General features: G+C 47.1%; 2 protein-coding genes across 3 annotated transcripts in view; one reads left to right on the top strand and one right to left on the bottom strand.

Moving 5' to 3' along the window:
• Positions 1-8,000, top strand: part of JARID2 (jumonji and AT-rich interaction domain containing 2) — a 254,197-nt gene extending 246,197 nt beyond the window's left edge. Inside the window, 2 exon segments of the mRNA XM_028511671.2 lie at positions 2,467-2,574; positions 6,744-8,000. Coding sequence (XP_028367472.1) covers positions 2,467-2,574; positions 6,744-6,926 — 291 coding nt within the window. The 3' untranslated portion in view covers positions 6,927-8,000.
• DTNBP1 (dystrobrevin binding protein 1) overlaps positions 7,444-23,385 on the bottom strand; it is a 184,511-nt gene continuing 168,569 nt past the window's right edge. The window contains exons 8-10 of one of the 2 annotated variants that reach the window (XM_028511673.2): positions 22,082-22,237; positions 11,284-11,427; positions 7,444-9,889 (exon numbers count right to left, since the gene is read on the bottom strand). In XM_028511673.2, coding sequence (XP_028367474.1) covers positions 9,672-9,889; positions 11,284-11,427; positions 22,082-22,237 — 518 coding nt within the window. In that variant the 3' untranslated portion in view covers positions 7,444-9,671. The remainder of the gene's footprint in view (positions 9,890-11,283; positions 11,428-22,081; positions 22,238-23,385) is intronic. The other variant, XM_036026483.1, reaches the window with a different exon arrangement.

The following is a 23,385-nucleotide window of genomic DNA, read 5'->3' as shown; positions in this document are numbered from 1 at the left end:
AGCGGACACCCAGTGTGGGGTGGGCTGTGCTCTGCCTGCCCTCCCCCCACAGGGTCTCTGCTCATTGCAGCTACACGTTCACAGGAGGTGGGCGTGGGCCTCCCTCCCCACCCATCCCTGTCACCAGGTGTCCCCTGTGTGTGGGGGGGGGGGGGGCAGGCTGCCCACACACGACTGCCTGAGTTGACGTGGGGCTCTCTCTGACCTTGGCTCTTCCCTTTTGGCTTCCCTTTGGATCTCATTGTCCCTCAGGGCCCTGAAATCTGCCTTCAGTTAAAACTTAAGTTTCTCCTCAGCGACACTCTCCTGTCTCCCTGTCTCTGCTTAGAGTTGCCTCTCTGGCTGCCCTTCTTTCTGGTTTGCTGCTCAGTGCCCTGAGGGGCTTAACACAGCTAGGCCCCTCGGGCTGCTCGCCACCTCAGCCTCACCTGTGGGCCATGTGTGTGCTGCCCCATCCCAGGCCAGAGGCCCTGGGAAAACCTGGGTGAGGGGGCAGCTCTGGACAGCAGGGCTGGTGAGGCCCTCACCTCTGCTCTTCAGCTCACCTCTCACTTCCTACTGGGCAACTGCCCTGCGGAGAAGATGGAGCACTCAGCCACTCCTGGTTGAGTGAGGTGCTTTTGTGACACCTGGGAGGTCAGAGAAGTCAAAGAAGGGGAGAAACTGCTCTGTTTGTTGGGGCTGCCATAGCAAATACCACAGACAAGCTCCAACCGTGACACTTAATGTCATCCCAGTGCCAGAGGCTGGAAGTCCAGGATCGAGCCATCAGCAGGGTTGGTTCCTCTGAGGGCTCTCTGCTCCTTGGCTTGTAGATGCCGTCTCCTGGTGTTCTCACCTGGTCCTCCCCCTGTGCGTGTGTGTGCACTATTCTCTCCCTACAGGGACAAGTCACATTGGACTAGACACCACATGCATGCCCTCATTTTACCTTAAGCACCTCTCACGAGGCCCCGTCTACCTGTGGTGGGCATGCACGTGTGGCAGGTAGTCCTGGTCCACCTGTGGATCAGGGTGGGATACAGTTCAGTCCATAACGACCACTCCTCTTCTATTTAATCTTTCTTTGCCCAAATACTTTTTAAGATATAACTGAGAACCATGCAGTCTTTTAAGAGTCATATGCATTTCTCCGGATTTGTAAACATCACTCCTAAAGCCTGCATAGTTGTGTTCATTCCTCTGCTCCAGCATGGATTATAACGATGAGTGCATTATTTCAGTGAGTGTGAGTGACCCCGTCATGACCTCCGCGGGTGGCACTGGTCCCTCCCCCTGGGCTCCGAGCATCACACCCCTTAGGCTTATTTGCGGGCTTTTAGAAAGCTGTGCCTTGAGAGCTGTCACGGGGCATTTCTTACCAGCCTGAACACTATTTTATAGAGCATACATCCTACATGCACAGGTAATGTTGAGGTTTTATTTATACTTACAATTTTCACTGCTTGGGTTCCTAATAAGCTTGAGCATTTATGTTTATTGTTCCACACTTCTGTCCATCCCTGTCTCTAGCCTCAAGTATCTTTAAGAGGTGACGTGTTTCTGCCAATGTGTCACTTCCTTATTTCTTCAGCTTGTGTTCTTGTCCTTACTTAGAAATACTGAAGCCAGAAATCCTAGATCTTCCCACTAAATATGTAAAGGCCTGGAAACCTCTTGCATCTTGTGGCCTAAGGAAGCATTTCCTTTTTTTTGTTTTCTTTTTTTTAATTTTTAAACACAGAATGAGAACAGAAGTCAGGCTGGGGGGTGAGAACCCCCAAAAGCAGCTGTCCTTTCTCCCTGCCCCTCAGTGTGGCTCCGCCCATGCCGAGTGTCTGTGGAGGGTCAGGCCTGTCTGTGCTGCCCGCACATGGTCCGCGTGGCCTTGGGGCCAGGCCCATGCGCTCACACAGCAGCCAGGGGCTCCGGGGAGCTGGCAGGAGGTCCTGTCTGGGTGGCAGCAGAGTTCGGACAGAGGCAGGCGTCCCCAGTGGGCTGCACGCAGAGCTTCCACAGTACCAGCCGGACTGACTGAGCCGCTGAGGTGTCTTGGGTGTTTGCCTGTTCTGGATCCATTCCAACCCCTTCTGTGCCAGGGTAGCTTCTGAACAAGTCTCAGAACCTGAGAGCTCATAAACAAGCATCAGTACTTCATCGCACATTCATCAGCCTAACAGCACTTAGAAACTTCCACAGGAAATGCTGCCAAAATCTGGAGGGGACTGGAGGCCACCCTCAGGTGCAATTTGGAGACAGTCAGTTATTCATTTTCTAGTTGAAGATCTTGTTCCAGGTGATCTTTTTTGTTTTCATTAGGTTGCAGTAGTTTTGAGTCATGGGCACTCCTTAGCTTGGGTAACAGATGTCAAGGACAGGCCTTCCCTCATTGTCCTGGGACCTCTGGTTGCCCCTCCCGGTGACCTGTTCCCTGGGCAGCTGTGTTTTGATCACCATTAGAACCTCAGGAGTGTGTCTGCCTTGCAGGTCGTTCAGGAGAACGAAAACGTGGTGTTCTGCCTGGAGTGCGCTCTGCGCCACGTGGAGAAGCAGAAGTCCTGCCGAGGACTGAAGTTGATGTACCGCTATGATGAGGTCAGTCCCTGGCCCTCGGGCGGGGGAGGGGGCCCTGCTCCGTGCAGCCTCTGGGGCCTGGAGTTCTGAGTGCCCAGGCAGCACAGGCCTCTGCACGGGATGCCCGCTGTGTTACCTGCCTTCGTTTTCTGTAGGGACAAGTGGGCCTTGTCCAAACTTGCCAAAGGCCAAGTGCATCCAGCCTGCTGCAGGTGCTTTTTGGCCAGACAGAGCCTGGCCTGTGGGAAAGGAGCTGTGTGCCTCAACGTGGGGGAATGGCGAGGCTCAGTCTGATCTGGGGAAACCCATGCACTTTCACAAACTTATTTCATTCTGGTTTTCTCCTCTGTTTCCCGTGGCTCTGTAAGTGAGCCCTGCCCACATCCCCTCTGTGGGTAGGGCTGCAGCTCTGTACGCCTCTGAGCCCTGAAAGCTTCTCAGTCAGCATTTCTGGGTACCAGGACATCAGTTTACGAGGGATTTGTTGTCAGGACCTGGTGCTGGTATCCCCAGGGCCACGCTGTCTGGCCACGCTGAGAAAATGGGGGACTGTGTTGTTATTTATTTTACAGCCAGGGCCCAGGTCCAGAGTGACAGTGGGCTGCCTGTGCACGTCCATTGCAGGACCAACCCAGACTGGTGGTGACTGGTCCCTACGCTGATTCAGGGAGAATGAGGGCCTCTCCTTCCTCCCCCTGGGTTGTGAGCCGTCTGGACTTGGGATGGGCTGAGTACACAGCTGTGGCTGCTTCAAGGGCCTTAAAACCAGGTCTGTCGGGAGTCCAGCAGGGCCAGGGCCAGAGGAGCCCTCCTGCCTGTAGCCCTGCAGATCTCAGACATGAGGTAATGAGTCAGTCTAATCTCTCCTAACAGCTGACCGCATCTGTGCACCTCCCTGGAGTATTTAGCTAATAAGACTTGGAAGCAAGTTTCTGCCCCGAAGTTCTGTTGTAGGTCAGGTTCCTGGTGAGGAGAAAGAGTCTTCCATCTACCTTCACACCCTGTCCACACTTGCTGTGATACCTGACCTGGCACCCATGTCCTCACACATAAAATGGCCATTACACCCTGCAGCACTCTGCCAGGCGGGGTGCAAGGGTGGGTGCGTGGTCGTGTGTTGGCAGAAACAGCACCTTCTGTCTCCTCACGGAAAAGCTGCGAACAGCACCTTGGTGTTTTTTATCTTCTCAGGAATCATTACATAATTTCAAAACACGCAGCAGGCATCAGCTGGCCTGCTGGCCAGTCGCTAAGTTCCAGGCGGGGCCATGTAGCAAGGTCATGGCACATGAGGCTGGAGCAGGTCTTGAAGCTCCCTCAAGCTTCACGCCTGGCAGGGAATTGCATCCAGCAGGGACTAGGTTCTCTGCCCTCACACGAAGGCCTCAGCTAAAGCAGGGAGCCTCTCACTCACATTCAGCATCCAGTTCTCTAAATCCCATTGGTGCCAACTTCCGAGTAAATCCCAGGCCCAGGCTGTTCTCACCACTGCCAGTGCTTCTGCCCTCATTTAAGGAGCCTCCCCTGAGTCTCGGGATGTGTCTCCCTTCATTCCTCTCTGGTTCCTGGTTCTGGTGCTTCAGGCATCTTTACTGAGATCCCCCTCTGAGGCCCTTCCTGTGCCCCTTGGTTGATCTCCACAGACCTTGTCTCCCCATGGATGAGCCGAGGATGCGCAGAGGGCACTGCAGGCAACACCCCTGCAGCCAGGCTCTTACCTTTGAGAGCAGCAAACTGTGTATCCCTCTGTTTGCCCTCTCTTTGCCCTCTGCTTCCAAGCTGCTGTGCAGTTGCCTTTTTAGATGTGAATGGAAGCTTCCTGGAACACGGGCCCTACCCCACAGAGGACACCTTTCACTTCCTGACAGACCCAGACCCATCTTGGGGATCCCCTCTCAGACTGCCACGGGGACCAGGTCACCTGACCTGGCTGGCCTACTGCTGCACACACAGCAGCCTGGGGCCCTTCCACAGGCCCTTGCCCACTGTCTTCGGAAGCGTGGTCCTTGCCACCAGTGTCTACAGTGGCTGCAAACTGTGTGCAGGGTACAACCTGTGCCACAGCAGGTGCCACCCTGAGCCTCCCTCCTGCTCCACTGTGAGATCCCAGGTCAGCCCTGAGGAAGGTGACCACATCCAGCTGGGACACAGCCAGGTGCCCAGGCAGGACTCTGCAGCAGATGGGGCACATGTGGGAGCTGCCGCTGTGGGTCAGATTTGGTGTAAGCCTTTGGCTAAGTTGTAAGATTGGAAAGTTGAAAGTAGATCTCTGCATCCTTGGTTTTTTTTTCAAGAGCATGTTCAGCAAAGGCAGTAACCACTTTGCCCTCCCTCCTTCACTTTAACAGCAAATGTCAGAACAGTTAAAAATAACCCCTGGTGTCTGAGTAAGAACAGCTCCCTGGTGACTGGCAGAGTGCAGCCAGCGGCAGTTGGAGCCTCTCCAAGGTGATTTCGAAGCTCTGTAGGATGTGGGTCTGTTTCCGCCTCCTGCCAATTTTGTAGCAAGGTGTTCTGATGTGACCAGACTCCTGGAAGTAGAATCACATACGTAGGTAGGTCTGTCAGTCTGAAGCTTAGCCGTCAGTGCTCGGAAGCCTCCTGCTTGGCCAGTGGCCTGGTTTATTTTAGTAAATGAAAATCTGCAGGTCCATTCCGGGAGTTAAACTGTGCTTTCTTTTAAATTGGGGAATTTCTAGCTCTGGTTTGGATTTCAGAAATGACTTCAAGAGTGCAGCACACGCTTGTCCTGAGCCCCAGAGTGCCCAGCAAACAAACCCCCCATGTCCCGGCCCTTGGGTCACATGGGTGAAGCAGAATGTCCCCTTCTGACTGCAGAGTGAGGTCTTCGTACTGTTGAGGTGGCTTTAGTCGCATGTAACTGGGTTTTAGAAAAGCTCATGTATTTATCTCTTACTGCATGTTCATCGTTAAGTGTTTAAGCAGCCACAGAGATTGTATTTTACAGATGGACAGCCCTGCCCCTTCCTGGGGCATCCTTAACTTTCTTTTCAGACACCTTGCACTCTTAGCCTTTCACACCTTCCCGTGCTGGACGATGAGCGCCTCCCGCTGCTGCTTCCAGCAGGCCTGGGGCTTGGTTGGCCCTCAGGTGTCTCCCCCCCCCCGGGCCCAGAGCAGGCTCCATGAAATCTATGTCAGAGCTACGTGCCATTTTGATATTTTCCCGTGATTTCTTTTAAAACTGGGTAATTCTTACATCCGAGTTATAAATGTATTTTTGATACCAACAGATAAATGGTTCTCTCGTGTGAACTGCAGGAATGCAAGTTGTGTCTGCCATCGCCCCTTCAGAGAGGAGGAGGGAGTCATGGAACTATTTCTAGACAAGTGTTCCCACTCATTTGTGAGACCAGGTGAAATTGGGCTTGAGTGTCAGCCTGCAAACATGTTGAGAGCGTTGAGGACCTAAGGCCTGGAGCCCACGGGTCTTTTCTCATAAATGCTCGTTGTGGAGGCGGTGAGCTGAGTCCTCCTCTTTGTAGGTGAGGACCCAGGGTGGCAGCTGGCTGACCTCTTTCAACGGGGGCGCTCACAGAGGTTCCTGGTGGGCAGCCCAGTGATGTGTCTAGCAGTCGGTGTCTGGCTGCACAGTGAGGGAATTTGTACCTCAGGTGAATGAATAGACTCAGGTTGGGATGCAGCTCGTAGGAAACAAAATTAATTGTAGTTAGAGGACTCAGTGTATTTCAGGGCTTAACTCATTAGTTGGTCTAAACCTTGCAGCCACCAGGAGGAGCTATTAGGCTTCCAGGCCATTTGGATGGGGAACTGGAGGTTAGGAGATTGTGATGAGGGAGGTTCTCTGTGCACCTCGCCCTGCGCTACACTGGCTTTCAGGTGAGAGGTGGCAGTGGTTTGTCCCTAAGAAGGACAGCATTTTACTGTAGGTGCCCAGTTAGGGGCCATGTTCTCATGAAGTATTCTAACTTGTTCCCAAGTCTGCTGCATCTCATGTCGAATCAGAGAGATTTCCAAAGTCTGTCCCAGCTCCCCAGAAACACATTCCCCGGGCACTGCTCAGAAGTCTCCGTTTTGCTGGGATCTGGTGAGGATGGCTGGTAGCCCTGCGTGCTGACCAGCTCGGCTCTCCAAGGTCCTCGGGGCAGTTCTGGGGTCTGTGCTCTTCTTGTTTGTTAATTCTTTGTCTTCCTTTCAACCCAAAACAGGAACAAATTATCAGCTTGGTCAATCAGATCTGTGGGAAAGTATCTGGTAAGAATGGCAGCATTGAGAACTGTCTCAGTAAACCTACACCAAAAAGGGGACCCCGCAAGAGAGCGACGGTGGACGTGCCGCCCTCCCGGCTCTCATCCTGCAGCTCCTCCAGAAGTGCTGCGAGCTCGTCGTGAGGCTGCCAACACCACAGTCGACTGAGATCTATTTTTTTGTAATTATTATATTCTAGTTTGGAGTACTTGCTGTAGGATACAAGCTGTCTTTGCACTAGCTCTAAAGAAGATTTTCTTCTGGTTTTAGAGAACTAATTTTGTTTTAGCATTAAACTGTTGAACTTTTTTTTGTACTTAGAATACCTAGATACTGCAGTCAGATTTTTGAAACTGCCGTATATTCACTGTTTTAAAACCCTTAAGGGGCTGTATTAATTTGTATCGCCCCTGTGGCTGATAAAAGCCTTTTTGTTTGATTTTTTCTTTGTAACTGTTGGGGAAAAAAGGCTTTTTAACCCATTTTTTGAAGAGGGTGAAGTTTGGAGAACAAATTTTAAAACCATCAGTCATGGGAGCAGATTTTTCTAGAGAGGAAAAGGGATAGGAGACACACACACACACACACACACACACACACACACGAAACTTGAAAAGAAATGGCTTTACTTTGGCTGTCTTTTCTTCTGTCATGTGCAAGATGAGTTTGTGATTTTCAAAACCGGAGAACCCCATCTTGTTTCTTCGGGCGGTTGCGGCAGCTGAAGGCGGACGTTGTTTCCTAACCATAGGCAAAGTGAGGAGGTCTGAGTGACGAGGTTCTCTGTACCAGCACATCACTATGCATCTGTTTAAGGACAAAGGAGAAGAGAGAGAAGAAAAAGCCTGCCTGCCTTGGAGGGGTCACGTGCGGAAACCTGTGCCTGATTTCATTAGGAAATCCATTCTGTTATTTTTTGGTGCTGTTGGCTACTTTATCAAAAAACCCTTCAATAGCATCCTTAAGGGGAAAAAAAAGGAATAAAAGTGATTGAAGCCGTAAGTGCTTCTCTGTCATAGACGTGCAATCTTTCTAACATTCCATCTTCACCTCACTGCTTGTCGTTCACACCTTCACAAGTCAGCATTAATCTCTTTTAAATTTGTTTCGTTTATGATCACATTTAGAGCCACTAGGAGGTCTGCAGTTCTTTTTGAATGTGAAAATGCATTTGCGCTCATCTTGTCTATTTTTTCTCTTCATGTTGTAACAAAAAGGAAAAAAAAAGAAAAAAAAAAGCCCATCCTTTTGTACATATGCCTGTAAATTGTTTTAAATACTTGAGCCTTTTTCTCAGTGGGGGTGGGGAGGGGGGTGAGGAGACAAGATGAAGAAAAGCCTTACATTTCAGTTTCTTCATCGGTTGGATTGGATGCTTACAGGGTTTTTCTTGTAACATTTATAAGTGCTGCTTACATCACTGAACAACAACAAAAAAATAATAATGGAGTAGCTGTTGCCCTTCTCCGGTTGTGTGTACAGTATGTGTGGAATAAAGAAGGGAAACTGTTTTCACAAGCTGTTCTTTGTTTCATAATTGGATTCATCGATCCCGTAGCTACCCATATTGCACTGAGCTTGCCAGTGGGACTGTCAGGAGCGTCCTGTGATCCACTTTGTTGGTTGTTGTTGCAGAAGACTGAACTGTTTTGGAATATTTAACAATGACATAAACAGAGTCAAGTGTTTTCCAATGTGGTTGTCCGGTTTTTATGGCCTTGCTGTGTACTTTCCCTCTTTTTGACAGTAAACTTCTGCCTATGGCTTACAGTTTGACATTTAATTTATTAGCGCTGCTCTGCACTCCTCCCTTGGGAGGGAAGACTTCATGTTGTTTATTGCCAGTTTTTGTTTACTTTTCAGGTTTGTACTACAAGGTTTAATAATAAAAACAAAGTTTTTTGGATATCTGTCTGTGGAAGATGAGTGAGTGAAATGAGCAATTTCTTTTCCAGTGTATGGACAGAGGGTGCGAGTCTCCACGTACCGCCCCCCGCCCCCACCCCAGCCAGGGAGCTGCACAGACAACACATTTTGATCTTTCTCACTTTCCATGTGGTGGTTTGAATCCCCTTCAAGCAAAACAAAATGCCTACTGTTTGCCCTCTTATTTTCTGTGGGGCCCACTGGGGTCCAGCTAGTGGCCCTTCTCCACAGGAAGTAACACTGTGAGAGCCAGCTGGGCTGGGACCTCCCCACCTGTAGCTGCCCCTTGGCTGGGTGAGTAGGGCTTTCCTCTCCCCCTAGGAGCTGGGCTGTGAGGAGTGCTGAAAGGGAAAATCCCATCTCTGTGGGAGCCGTTCCTTGTCAGGGGTGAGAAGGGCATATTGATTTGCTTATTTTCATTTCCTTTGGGCCCAGATGTGTGTTCCAGAGTTAAAGTAGGGGTTACTTGAACTGTTAATAATTCTGTAAAAATCAGATGAGAACCCAACTTTCATTAGAGCTGAGTGTGTCTACAGTTCTGTTTTAGAGGAAGCTGAATTTTCTGTCTGCGAAGGGCTTTTTCTTCAGTGTTGAACTGATGAGGCGGCTACACTTTGAGGTCCAGCCCTGCCCCACACGGGATGGGGAGTCGAGAGGGGAGTGAGAAGATGAGATGAAGAAAAGCCTTACATTTCTTGGCCTGGTGGACTGAGCTGCCCTCCTGCATGCTAAAGCCTGGAGGGTATGTGTGTTTAGAAGCCTTTCTGAACAAACGGGCCATGCACTCTCTCAGTTTAAAGTCCTCGAACTTTATTGTTAGCTCTTCTGGCAGTCAGTTTCTCCCAAATCACTGGCAACTGTGTGAAAACTAAGAGTCTCCATCAAACCACCTGCCTTCACCGAGGGGTTCTGTGCACAGCTGAGTCTTCCTTCAAAGGTGCCCAGAGAATGTGGTGCCGGGTTTAGGAGTCACTGTCATCGGTGTGTAAAGTGGCAAGGGCCGTGTCCACCTCAACTCCCTCCTCGTCAGACTGAACGACAGGGGACTCCCCACCTTCACCAGGGTCCTGGGTGGCTGGGTCAGTGCAGGCGGAGTATGAGGAAGGTGACTGGGCTCGCAATTCAGAGGGATTTGCAACCTGAAGAGTGATTTCATTCTGACCAGTACTTGATTCCAGCTCTGAAAAATAGCAGAAAAACTGTGATAAAAGTATGACAATTAAAGCTGCCACTGGAGATGGTGATGTGAACTCACACTGATAAAAAGGATGTCAGGTTTTTGCTGTGGTGAGCTGGGGGCTGTAGGCTGCCCAGTAAGTGCAGAACAGCCCCCAGACCAGGCTAAGCTGGGGCGTGCCCAGGCATGGTGGGGCCCTGGGCTGACGACCTGCCGCCTGTGATGGACGGGAGGCGCCTGCTCCCTTCCCGCTGCATCCCGTGGAACCCTGCGCTGAAGGCCCTGGGACACACACTGCATTTCTTTGGGGAGCAGTCCGTGGAATAATCATAATCTAGACTGATTTTCTTTATATCCCTTTGAAGGAATTGAAAGAAAGTAATGCTGAGAGAAAAACTCCTGATCTTTTAGCATTTCTACAATTTCATGGGGAGTAAGTTCTTCAAGGAATCAAAATCATATGCAGATGGTGGAGTCACTGTTTCAAAATCTCCCAACTCTGGGAAAGGGGCCGGCAGCTCCCCTTCCCACCTGCAGTGTCCCACCCACCTTGGGACAGCACGCCCTCCCAGACCTGCTGGGAGAAGGGAGCCGACAAGTTGGAAACAAGACAAACTGGCAAGACCTCTCAGGGGCTTGCCTCTGAGGAAGTGGGACCTGTGGTGATGGCTACGCTGCCAGAGGGGTCACGGTGCTGCTGGAGGCCTGTGCTTTGCCTCTCCCTTGTACGTATGTGGAAAAACCCCAAAGCCGCCTTTATAAAGACATTCATATACAAAGACTGACCTGGAAGGTCTGGTCTGGAATTTAAAATGAAGTGAGCCCAGGTATAGGTGTGGAGTCTCAGTGAATGTTTGCTGAAGGGATGTGAAAGTTTAGGGAGGCATTAAATGAAGGTTCCCACAGTGTTGCACCAAATTTTTAAAATATAAACCAAATGCTGAACACACACCTTGGCCTTGCCCAGAACAAAGACAGACATCTGCTTAATGAAGGGGCAAGAGTTTAAAGACAATGAATATATGCTCAGACCAGCACCAGGTGTGTGAGCCACACAGGACAGCTCCCAGCTTCCCCTAAATTCCAGTCCATTAAAAAAAAAATAAAAAAAAACAGCCAGCCAAACTCAAGATTCTGAGACAGAGAAGGTAAAACACAAATTAAGGAGGCCCCCCGTTCTTGGAAGGTGTCTGGGTAGAGCAGTTAAAATCTGAGACATCTGTGACTGGACAGCTGATGTTTCGTTTGCCCACTATTGTGAGACCAGGCACGCAATGCAGAAGCGGGTGAGCAGGACCCAAAGTTGACTGTGGCTTAGGGACTCGTACAATTACTCTGCCCTCTGACGGGAAATGATGTAAGTATGATGAAGTTTATGCAAGTCTGTCACCTCCTACCTAAGACAGGGGACAGCACGGCATTGTCTTCTCCACCTGAACTTAAAAAGACATCCAGGGCCTCCTGGTCAGATATGTCCATCAGATCCATCTGCTCCAGCATGTCGATGTTCACCTCCATGGACGACATGCTGCCCATGGGCTCTGCGAACAGATTGGCACAAAGAGGAAATTAACATTTTTCATCTTCAACAGTACTTTGAAAAATGAACTTCAATTCACTGGGCTAACTGCACTATGTTTTCTAGGTAGAAAATAACTCCTGCAACTCCAAACTTTGAAAACTACAATTGGGAGCAATACATGAAGTGACACATCCTAGTTTGGTACTTAAATCCATCCTAGATTAACCACGGTTACTATTACCTGTTAAACCTTCCCTGGCAGGTTTTCTGTTTGCTGCAGAGAAACCCATTTCTGCATGAAGCAGTTCCTGGCTGCTGGGAGCACCGCACTGTCTGAAAGAGGCTGACACTCCTGCAGCAGCCTGAGGTCTGCAAGCTCCCTGTCAGACACACCTTGGCCTTCTGCCTGCAGTTGCCCCAAGTTTTCACTGCCTTTGTAACATTTCTCTACACTTCACTTTTTTTTTTTTTTTTAATTTTGTTTAGAAAAAGGAAGGGAAGGAAAAAGGGAGAGAAACATCGATGTGTGGTTGCCTCTCATGTGCTCCCTACTGGGGAGCTGGCCCACAACCCTGACATGTACCCTGACTGGGAAGCAAACTGGTGACCCTTTGATTCACAGGCCTGTGCTCAACCCACTGAGCTACACCAGCCAGGGCTACTCTTCAGTCTTAACAGCAGAGGATGTTAGGGCATTGGCAAGAGCTCTCTGCAGTGAAGGCACAGACTCAGGGAAAAAAATCAGCCCACCAACAAAAACAAGCTAAGACTACAAGGATCCTATCTCAGCCTGGGTACCAAGTAAGATATGCCTCCTGGGTCTGGAGTTCATATTTAAATTGCCTCTGTGGTCCAGAACACTCTTTAGCCCCAGCAATGATGGTGTCTGGCAGATGCAAATACCAATTATTTCTGGAGGGACACACCCTGAACCCTGGGTCTCAGAGGTATATAAAACACAAAATCCATTCCAATCCAATCCCAAATTTACAGCACACTCATGGAAATAAGTCAGAAACAGACTCAGTATCCTTTCCCAAGAATTTTAAATGACTAATTTTTTTTTTTAAGATTTTATTTTTTTTTAGAGAGGGAACGCGGAGGGAGGGAGAGAGAGAAACATCAATGTGCGGTTGCTGGGGGTTATGGCCTGCAACCCAGGCATGTACCCTGGCTGGGAATCGAACCTGCGACATTTTGGTTTGCAGCCCGCACTCAATCCACTGAGCTAAGCCAGCCAGGGCTTAAATGACTAAATATTTTTTAATCAAAAGGTGGAATAAAAAGTTAACAAAGTATAAAAATTAGAGCAGGCATTTGAAAAAACTTCCAGATTAGAAAAATTTAATCACTGAAATTTAAAACTGGACAGAAAATTTTTTTAACTTTTTAAAATATTTTATTGATTATGCTATTACAGTTGTCCCATTTTTTTTCCTCCTGCATATTCCCCTCTGTCCACCTCTCCCACCATCATTCCCCTCCCTTTTAGTTCATGTCCATGGGTCATATATATAAGTTCTTTGGCTTCTACATTTCCTATACTGTTGTTAACCTCCCTAACCTGTTTATTTTGTACCTACCATTTATGCTTCTTATTCCCTGTACCTTTTCCCCTATTCTCCCTCTCCTCCTCCCCAATGATAACACCCCCATGTGATCTCCATTTCTGTGATTCTCTTTCTCTTCTAGTTTGCTTAGGTTTTTTAAAATTTTTATTTATTTTTTAGGTTCAGTTGTTGATAGTTGTGAGTTTGTTGTCATCTTACTGTTCATATTCTCTTTTTCTTAGAAAAGTCCCTTTAACATTTCATATAAGAAAGGCTTGGTAGTGATGAACTCCTTTAACTTGACCTTGTCTGAGAAGCACTTTATCTGCCCTTCCATTCTAAATGAAAGCTTTGCTGGATAGAGTCATCTTGGATGTAGGTCCTTGCCTTTCATGACTTCAAATACTTTCCAGCCCCTTCTTGCCTGTAAGATCTCTTTTGAGAAATCAGCTGATAGCCTTATGGGAACTCCTTTGTAGGTAACTGTCTCCTTTTTCTCTTGCTGCTTTTAAGATTCTCTCCTCTTTAATCTTGGCTAATGTAATTATGATGTGCCTTGGTATGTGCTTCCTGGGTCCAACTTCTTTGGGACTCTGAGCTTCCTGGACTTCCTGGAAGTCTATTTCCTTCGCCAGAATGGGGAAGTTCATTATGTTTCCAGTAAGTTTTAAATTTCTTGCCCTTCTTCTTCTCCTTCTGGCACCCCTATCATTCAGATGTTGGAACATTTAAAGTTGTTCTGGAGATTCCTAAGCCTCTCATTTTTTTGTATTCTTGTTTCTTCATTTTGTTCTGGTTGAATGTTTACTTGCTTCTACTCCAAATTGTTGATTTGAGCCCAGTTTCCTTCCCATCACTGTTGGTTCCCTGTACATTTTCCTTTATTTCACTTTGCAGAGCCTTCACTTTTTCCTTTATTTTGTGACCATACTCAACCATTTCCGTAAGCATCCTGATTACCAGTGTTTTGAACTCTGCATCTGATAGGTTTGCTATCTCCTTGTTGCTCAGTTCATTTTCTGGAGCTTTGACCTGTTCTTTCATTTGAGTCATATTTTTTTTGTTTTGGTGCACTGTTAAGTAACAAGGGGAGGAGCCTTAAGTATTCTTTGCCAGGGTGGGGAACCCACATCGCTGCGTTGTGGTGCTGTATGTGGGGGAGGGGTCCAAGAGAATACAGTGCTGCTTGGTTGGCTCTCTGCCAGCTTTCAGTCACTTCCCCTGCTACCCACAAGCAAATGTGGTCCTTATGGTGGTGATTCCTGGGTGGGTAGGTTTGTGTATGTTCTGGGACCCTGTGGGTCTCCCCAATGAATTGTCCTGTGAGGCTGGGAGTTTTTCCCACTGCTGCCGCAATCCTCAAAGGTTTTTACAGTCAGGTTTTGAGACTTTATTTCAGGCACTGCAACCCTGGGTTGGGCAGTCTGTCTTGCTCCCGAGTTGTTCCTGCCAGCTTATCCACACACAGATGTGGGACCACCTGGTCCTCCAACCACCTCCTTGGTGGAGGACTTGTTACAGGTCCTCTGCGCTCCGGCTACCCATCTCTGCCCCTCCTACTGGTTTGGGTGAATGTTTCTTCACTTGGTTGTTGGACTTCCATACAGTTCTATTGTCTGGCAGTTCTGGTTATTTTTTGTTTTTAAATTTGTTGTTTTCCCTTCTTTTGGTTGTATGAGGAGACAAAGAATATCTACCTTACCTACACCTCCATCTTGGCTGTAAGTTGGCACAAGTTAAATTGTAAAGATTAATCATGACAGCCAAGGAGAAAATTAGTAAACTAGGAGACAGACTGAACAAATTCTCCATTATGCAGCAAAAAAAAAAAAAAAAAAAAGGGAAATCTGACAGAACGTAGATGGAAAATGCAAAAGTTTACAGAACTCTAAAATGAAAGAATGGAGAGACTGGGGTGGGGGGAGCAGCCACATCTGATCAGAGAAGCTGGTTGTTTCCCAGACTCGCTGAAATATCCAGGGTCCCAGATTTAGGAAGCAAAGTATATTCTAAGCAAGACAGTAAAAGAAATCCTGATCCACAAAAGAGGGCAGATGAGGAAAGATAGACTAATTAGACTGACAGCTTCTCAACAACAGAAGGCAGAAGACAATAATACATTCAAAGAGGTGAGATAAATGTCATCTCTAAAATTATGTATCATTAAATAGCATTTAAGATCAATACAAAATAACAAGTACTGTCAGACAAAAAACCCTTTACCAGGAGCCTGCTCTCACCAAAGGAAGATGGTGATGCATACCAGAAGGTCTGACATGCAAGAAACATCTTTAAGAGTGGAGAGACTTGTAAATTTGTGAGTTGATAGAAAACCTTGAGTACAGTACTCGTAGTGTCCAGGTGGGGGAATTCACTTGCAGAATTAAAGGACTGAGCAGTAGCGATGGGAGAGGAAGACTGAGATGAGAGTTGAAGTGTAAGATCCTTATTTGGTAGGACGGTAAGCATTTGATCCTCTTTCGGCACCACAAAATCATTAAATTTCAGGCTAAAATAAATGGTAAAGAATATGTCATTTAGTTTTTAGCTGGGGAAAGTTTATTACAGTTCAGATGACCCACTGAGGTGGCGACTTGCAGAGCCACACAGCAGGGAGCCGGGCAAAGTCTGCCTTCGGGGCTCCAGACCCGACCGGGGCACTGACCGCGTCCCGACAGACGCACGGGGCACACCAGTGCAGTGCTACCCTGGAGCTTCTTTAAGGCTGACTGGTCAGAGGAGCCCGACGGCACAGTGGTTCGAATTGTTCTTGGGGGCGCTCTTCTGTGGGTGTTGGGCTGCCAGAACATGAGTGATAGGCAGATTTTCTTGTGTGGCTATGAAGGCCATCGGCATGGCATTCAGGCTTCTCTGGCCTTGCTTTGATTCCAGTTTTGGAAGGGCTGGGCTGAGGCTCCCTTTTCTGTTTGTGCTGTCTTCTTAAGAAGGTCAGGAGTGTAACTTAAAGGAGAGGAAACAAAATAGACTAAAAAGGAAAAAATTTCAGAAAAATAGCAACAAATATGGTGTTACTGAAGCTAGGTATATCAGCATTCACAATAAACGTAAATGAACCAAATTTGCCAGTTAACAGATTACAAAACCAATTAAAGTGATAAAATTCAGCAATACTCAGTTAACAGGAGACACTAGTAAAACAAAGACACAAACACTGGCATTGTTTTAAGAAGTGGAAAGCAGGTAAAGACCTTGGGAAGAATGGTGACAGAGCTACATTAATATCAAACAACAGACATAAGAGGAAACAAAAGCAATACTGGACTCAAGAGTTGTACTCAATGATTTTTTTAAAGGTTCACTTCTCCAGGAAGATAATTCACAAGTACTATACGAGTATAAAACTGGTAGAATGAAAAAAGTGGTAACATTCATTACCATAGGAAGGTTAAATGTACGTTTCTGAAAATTGATAATTAAGCAATGTGAAAATTAGTAATAGGGGACATCTGAACAGCCCAGCTAATGGGCTTGGTTAAATGGACACATACAGAACCCACGCCTATCACTTAGAATCTCGTTCTCCAGCACACATGAAACATGTAGGGAAATTCTCTGTAATGGACCATGATATAAGTCTTGACTAGGTGTGTGCGTGCGTGTGTGTGTGTGTGTGTGTGTGTGTCTAATCTCAAAGGCTTCTAATCAAGATGGCAGCATAGGTAAATGCAGTACCAACATTCTGCCACAACCACATCAAAATTACAGCTAAACTATACAGAACAGCCACCACTCAGAACCACTGGAAATCTAGCTGACTGGAAGTCCTACAACTAGGGATTAAGGCAGAAGCCACATCAAGACTGGTGGGAAGGGCAGAGATACAGAATGGGCTGGTCCCACACCCATGTGTGGCTGTTAAAAACTGGGAGGATATCTCACCTGCGGAGGTCCCCCCGAGGAGCGAGGGGTCTCAACTGCACACCAAGTCCCCCAAGCCGTGGGTACCAGTGACAGGAAGAGAAGTCCCCATGACTCTCGCTGCAAAAACCAGTGGGTATTGAGGCTGAGTGAGATGGAGGGCTTCTGAAATCCAAGGTGCTTCCTACAGGGCCCACACACACAATTACTCAGACTCTCTCTGAGCTCCAGCCCTAGGGCAGCAGCTTGAAAGGCACCACAGACATGGGAAGTCAGTATCAGAGTGAGAGCTGGAGGGACAGCTTTCTTCCAGACAGAAGTGCTAGCAGAGGCCATTTCCTTCATAAGCCATTCTCCCACAGAGCCAGCCGGTGGGTGCCATATCTGAGACTCCATCAACAAGGCTTACACCGTTCACCCTGCCTTGGTGATTCCCTGAGGCCTTACCCCACCCAACTTTCAGGCCCACACAAGCTGTTTCCAGTGGCTTTTCCATACAAATGGCCTGTTGGCTCATGCTTCAGATTTTCCTAAAATCTCAACACAAGCAGCATCTGGCCTCAGCATGCCTTGTACCTTTCCATAAGTGGCCGCAGACCTGGCACTGGCACTAGCAGCAGCCAGCCTCAGTTCACAGCTTGGCCTTGCCTGGGCACCTCCAAGCTCTGCACAAGTAGCAGCCATCTTCAGATAGCTTTGTAGCTCATGCTGAGTGGCTCCAGAGAGAACACAGGTGGTGGCTGACCTTGGCCTGTACCTCCCTGGAGGCACCAGAACCTGAGCATCCAGTGTACAGCCCTGGACCACGTTGAAGCATGGGCTCTCAACCATTCCATGAGCAACACACTGAAGGAGTGGGCTCAGCAGGCACCAGAGCCCCTGCACAGCTGATCCTCCATGGTGGTCGGATGTTGGTGGTCAGTGGCTGCAGCCAGTCGGCCTAGTGGTAAATTCCTCCATTCACATGCCACTAGCAATCAAGGCTCAACTACAACAGGAGGGTGTACCACAAATACCCAGTTTAGGTGATTGGAGAGTCTGTGCCACTGGACTCTACAGGACACCTATTACATAAGGCCATTTTAGCAAGCCTGCAAGATGTAGCAACACTACCTAATACATACAAACAGAAGCAACCAAAATGAAGACAGAAACATGTTCCAAGTGAAAGAACAGAACGAAACTCCAGAAAAGAACTAAATAAGATGGAGACAAGCAATCAGCTAGATGCAGAGTTCAAAACATTGGTTATAAGGATGCTCAAGGAACTTAAACATAAAAGCGGAACTAGAAAACATAAAAAGGAACCAGTCAGACTTGAAGAATATATTAATTGAAATGAATACATTACAGCAGGGGTGTCAAGCTCATTTTCACTGGGGGCCACACTAGCCTTGAGGTTGCCTTCAAAGGGCTGAATGTAATTTTAGGACTGTATGAATGTAAGTACTCCTTAAGTGTTAAGTGAGAGCTCAGCACTGCCGCAGTGTAGAAACAAGAAACAAGGTGCTGGGCCAGATAAAACAAAGTGGAAGGCTGGATTCAGCCTGCGGGCCTTGTGTTTGCCACCTGTGTGTTACAGGCATCAGCAGTGGAGTGGATGAAGCACAGGATCCAATCAGAGATTGGGAAGATAAGGAAGCAGATAACACATAATCAGAACAGCAAAGAGAAAAAAGAATTCACACCCACAAAAAGGACTGTAAGGAAAGAGCTGGAGCCTCTGGGACAACTACTTCAATCACACCGACATTCACATCATGGGGTTCTGGGAGGAGAAAGAGCAAGAAATTGGAAACCTTTCTGAAAAAATAATGACAGAAATCTTCACTGATTTGGTGAAATAGACATGCAAGTCCAGGGAGCACAGAGAGCCCCAAGCAAGACAAATTGAAGGAGGTCCAGTCCAAGATACATCATAAGGAAAATGCCAAAGGTAAAAGACAAAGAGGGAATCTTAAAATAGCAAGAGAAATGCAGTTAGTTACTCACAAGGCAGCTTCCCTAAGACTGTCAGCTGATTTCTCAACAGAAATTTTGCAGGCCAGAAGAGATTGGCAAGAAACATGCCAAGTGATGAAAAGCAAGCACCTGCAACCAAGATTACTTTACCCAGCAAACCTACCATTTAGAATTGAAGGACAGATAAAGAGCTTCCCAGGCAAAAAAATAAATAAATAAAAGCTAAAGGAGTTTATCACCAACAAACCCATATTATATGAAATGTTAAAGGGTTTTCTTTAAGAAGAAGAAAAAATATGGACGAAATGTCAATAAATACATCTCTATCACCAATTGCATCTAAAAAACCCATTGAACAAGCAGAACATAAACAGATTTCACAGATGGAGAACATTTTCAGGGTTACCTCTCCAAGCAGAAGAGATTCCCTACTCTGTGGGTCCTCCAGCCTCACCACCTTCCCCCTTTACTCTGATCATTTCTGAATAAAACTTTCCATGATTTTGTCTTAACTAAAAAATGATGCTTTGGAAAACGAGAAAAAATTCAGACAGCTATTTCTGGTTTAGTGGAATGAGTCCAAAATGCCATGTTCGCTGTAGAGATTTTTCATGTTGATTGATTCTTCTAAATTAAACACCCCCCACGTTCACCCTTGGAGATGAATACAAGGTAGGAAAGAGATGTGTGACTCACCAGGCTGGGAAATCTAAGGGACAGACGGCTCTGACCAGGCTGTGGAGACATGCCAGTTTGTTGACTGTCTTCTCAGCTCTAGCTGGAGCAGAAAGCTAAAAAGCCCACATCCTCCAATTTTCTTCTTTAATGCTTTTGAAACAACACACATTGGCAACACATGCCTGACCCTTTTTTTACCTAAAAAAAATGAGCCCAATGCTTTTTTGAAACTTGAAGAAAATTCTTTTTTAAGTGCTCAAAACAAAAAAATTATTATTTAATGTTTAACTGATATCTGATCAACAAGTGTTGGCTGAGCACTGCTCTCTGCCCAGCACTGCATTGTGCTGGCCCTGGAGGACTCTGTGTCACAGCTAGTTCCTGAGTCAGGGGCTCACTGCCAACAGAAATAGGTGTTTCTATAACTTTATCATCCCATTCCAGGTGTTCATGGGTCTCCCCAAGAATGGCAGCTTAAGAGGCACTTCCATTTTTTCTTTGCCTCCTCTGGGCCTAGGAGTGCAGTGAACACTCAGCATGTGCTCAGGAAGTGTCGGCCACACTAAACCTAATGAGGGGAGCATCATCAAAGCATTTGGCAATAAGAATTTCTGTTACTGTTCTCTTCATTGTCCTACCTCCTCCATGTCCTCATGGTGTAATTATGCTCAAATTTGTGGGTCAAATTTGCCAGGGTATGGACCTGGCTAGTGTGGCTCAGTTGGTCCGGCATCATCCTGCAAACTGAAAGGCTCCCTGTTCGATTCCCAGTTGGGCCACATGCCTGAGTTGTGGGGCATGTGCCTGGGGTGCAGTTTTGGTACCCGGTCGGGGTGTGTACAGAAGACAACTGATTGGTATTTCTCTCTCACATCGGTATTTCTCTCTCTCTTTCTCCCTCCCTTCCCCTCTCTCTAAAATAAAAAATAAAATTAAAAAAAATTTGTGAGGGTATATATGTCTGTTATGGGCTGAATGTTTGTGTCCCTCCCAATTCGTATGTTGAATCCCTAACCCACCTTGTGATGATATTTGGAGATAGGGCCTTTGGGACATTAGGTTTAAAAGAGGTCATGAGGGTGGGGCCCTAGCAATGGGATCAGTTCCCTCCTGAGAAGAGGCACCAGAGAGATGCTCTCTCCCCATCACGTAAGGACACAGTGAGCCGGGAAGATAGCCCCAACAGGGAGCCAAATCAGCCAGCACCTTGTTCTAGGACTTCCAGTCCCCAGAACCACAAGAAATAAACTTGCATTGCTCCCGCCACATCCAGTCTGTGGTATTTTGTTATGGTAGCCTAAGTTGATCAAGATGACATCCTTCTCAGCTCCTGCCCATGACAGGACACACATCCCTGGAGCAAACAGGGATAGCTGTCCTGTGAACCAGAACCAAACACTGAAAAAACTGAACACTGGACATACTCTGAGGAAACAGGCAGGGTGACTTTCCTAGATGAAGACTCTAGATCAGTGGAACATAGGGAGAGCTGAATCTGGAGATAAAGAGGTTAAATTTCAACTCTCTACTGTGCAATGTGAGTTTAAAAAGCATTATTCACATAATGCATTCTTCAGTGCATTCTGAGGCATTCACATATCACTACTCATTTGTTTTTCCTACATTACTTTCTTTCCTCACTCTTTGATTTCTATAACCTCTCTTTGGGGTGGACATAGAACTGACTGACTCGTTCTATGAAACAGACTGAAGGCAGCAGATAAGGTGGGGACTGCAGTGAGGGTCAGGGTATAGAGGACAAAGTCCAGCACTGGGCAAGCCTCAGAAGAGTATGGACTCTGAGTACAGTGACATTTGGGATGGAGAGGGGGTTTCCAGGAGGTGAGATGCCCCAGACAGAAAGGCAAGTGCATGGGAGAGCTCGGGGCACCTCGCCACACTGTCTGTGACAGGAGGCTGCTCCTGCCCTCCCTCTCAGTGCTGCCTGAGAGAACAATGCAGGCTGCCCCTGCCGCCCCCACCACCCCCCTGAGGCACCCAGGTCTTGGAAAGGAGAGGCTGATGAAGGAACTGGTACCTTTTTTCTCTGCTACTCAGTTTGCCCTTTGGAACTATCAGAGAGGCACCTAACATTTATACATTTATATGTCCATCACAGCACCCTTCACAGAGGTAAAGGATCTAAATGTTCAACTAGGATCCATTCTGACAATGAAGATACAGGTTTTAAACATACCCTTTCAAAGAATTTTTAATAATATAAGGGGGAAGGTCCCACAGAGTATTAAGAAAAGGTACATATAAAGCCAGATATATATACAGTTTGACACCAATTATATAAACAGACTCTCTCACACACACAAGACTGGAAAGAACCACTCTAACATAGTACTAAGGATTGTTCTGTGTGGCAGAATTATTGGCAATGTTTCTTTTGTCTTTTTTCCCCTTAGCATATTTCATGTTTTCTAAATATCTTCAACTAAAGCCCAGATCTATAGAAAGAGACAAAAACAATGGCAAGACAAATATGAGGCAGATGCTATGATTTGGGGGGGACTTTATCCTATGTTCCACCTGGGGGGGGGCAGCTGACACCATCTCCACACACCCAAGAAGCCATCCCCACAACCTGTCACTTGCCTCGCCTCTCCGCTATCTGCAGGTAACCTGTGGAAAGGTACTGCTCCATGTCCTGCTGGAAGGCTTCTTCAAAAAACTTCTGCCGCTCTCTCAGCTTCATTTGCTGGGTATGCTCCATCTCCAGGACCTTCCGGGCGTGCTCTGCATCTAGTTCAGCTAAGGAAACAGAATGATGTGGGTCAGGTTTGAAAAGAAACTGAAATATGAAATGGGTATAAACACCTACTCATAGCTTCCCTCCAAGCTGCCAGTGTTAAACTCTGGTGGGTGCCTCCACTGCAATACAACCACCTCCTCTCCCCTAACTGGCTGCACTTGTTCCTGCCACCTTTGCTCAGGCAGTTCCCCTGCTGGAACAGCCTTCCCCCACCTCTCCCACTCTTCACGGCAGAGATGCCTGTCTTTCAACACCGACTTCCCAGTTAATCGCTCAACTCTAGTAGAATTTGCTACTCCATCCTGAGGTATAACAGTGTGCTCAAACTTTCACAGCTGGTTTATGCATTACATACAACAGGTAAAGGCTTGGACTTCCTGGAGGACTGTGGCCATATGTTATCACTTTAATATCACCCAGCTCAGAGCCTGGCACAAAGTAAAGACTCAATAAATATTTTTTTTCTTTGTTTCTTTTTTTTAAATATATTTTATTGATTATGCTATTACAGTTGTCCCATTTCCCCCCTTCACTCCCCTCCACCCTGTACACCCTCTCCCACCCACATTCCCCCCTTTTAGTTCATGTCCATGTGTCATACTTATAAGTTCTTTAGCTTCTACATTTCTCATACTATTCTTGCCCTCCCCCTGTCTATGTTCTACCTACTATCTATGCTACTTATTCTCTGTACCTTTTCCCCCTCTTTCCTCCTCCCACTCCCCTGTTGCTATCCCTCCATGTGATCTCCATTTCTGTGGTTCTGCTCCTGTTCTAGTTGTTTGCTTAGTTTCTTTTGGTTTTGTTTTAGATGTGGTTGTTAATAATTGTGAGTTTGCTGTCATTTTACTATACATTTTTTAATCTTTTCTTAGATAAGTCCCTTTAACATTTCATAAAATAAGGGCTTGGTGATGATGAACTCCTTTAACTTGACCTTATCTGAGAAGCACTTTATCTGCCCTTCCATTCTAAATGAAAGCTTTGCTGGATAGAGCAATCTGGTATGTAGGCCCTTGCCTTTCATGACTTGGAATACTTCTTTCCAGACCCTTCTTGCCTGCAAGGTCTCTTTTGAGAAGTCAGCTGACAATCTGATGGGAACTCCTTTGTAGGTTACTGTCCGGGACTCTCTGAGCTTCCTGGA

This window comes from Phyllostomus discolor, chromosome 5 (assembly GCF_004126475.2).
Source record: "Phyllostomus discolor isolate MPI-MPIP mPhyDis1 chromosome 5, mPhyDis1.pri.v3, whole genome shotgun sequence".
In the NCBI taxonomy this organism is placed as follows: domain Eukaryota; kingdom Metazoa; phylum Chordata; class Mammalia; order Chiroptera; family Phyllostomidae; genus Phyllostomus; species Phyllostomus discolor.
The sequence above is the reverse complement of the archived record's forward strand: the minus strand, read 5'-3'. Positions and strand labels throughout refer to the sequence as shown.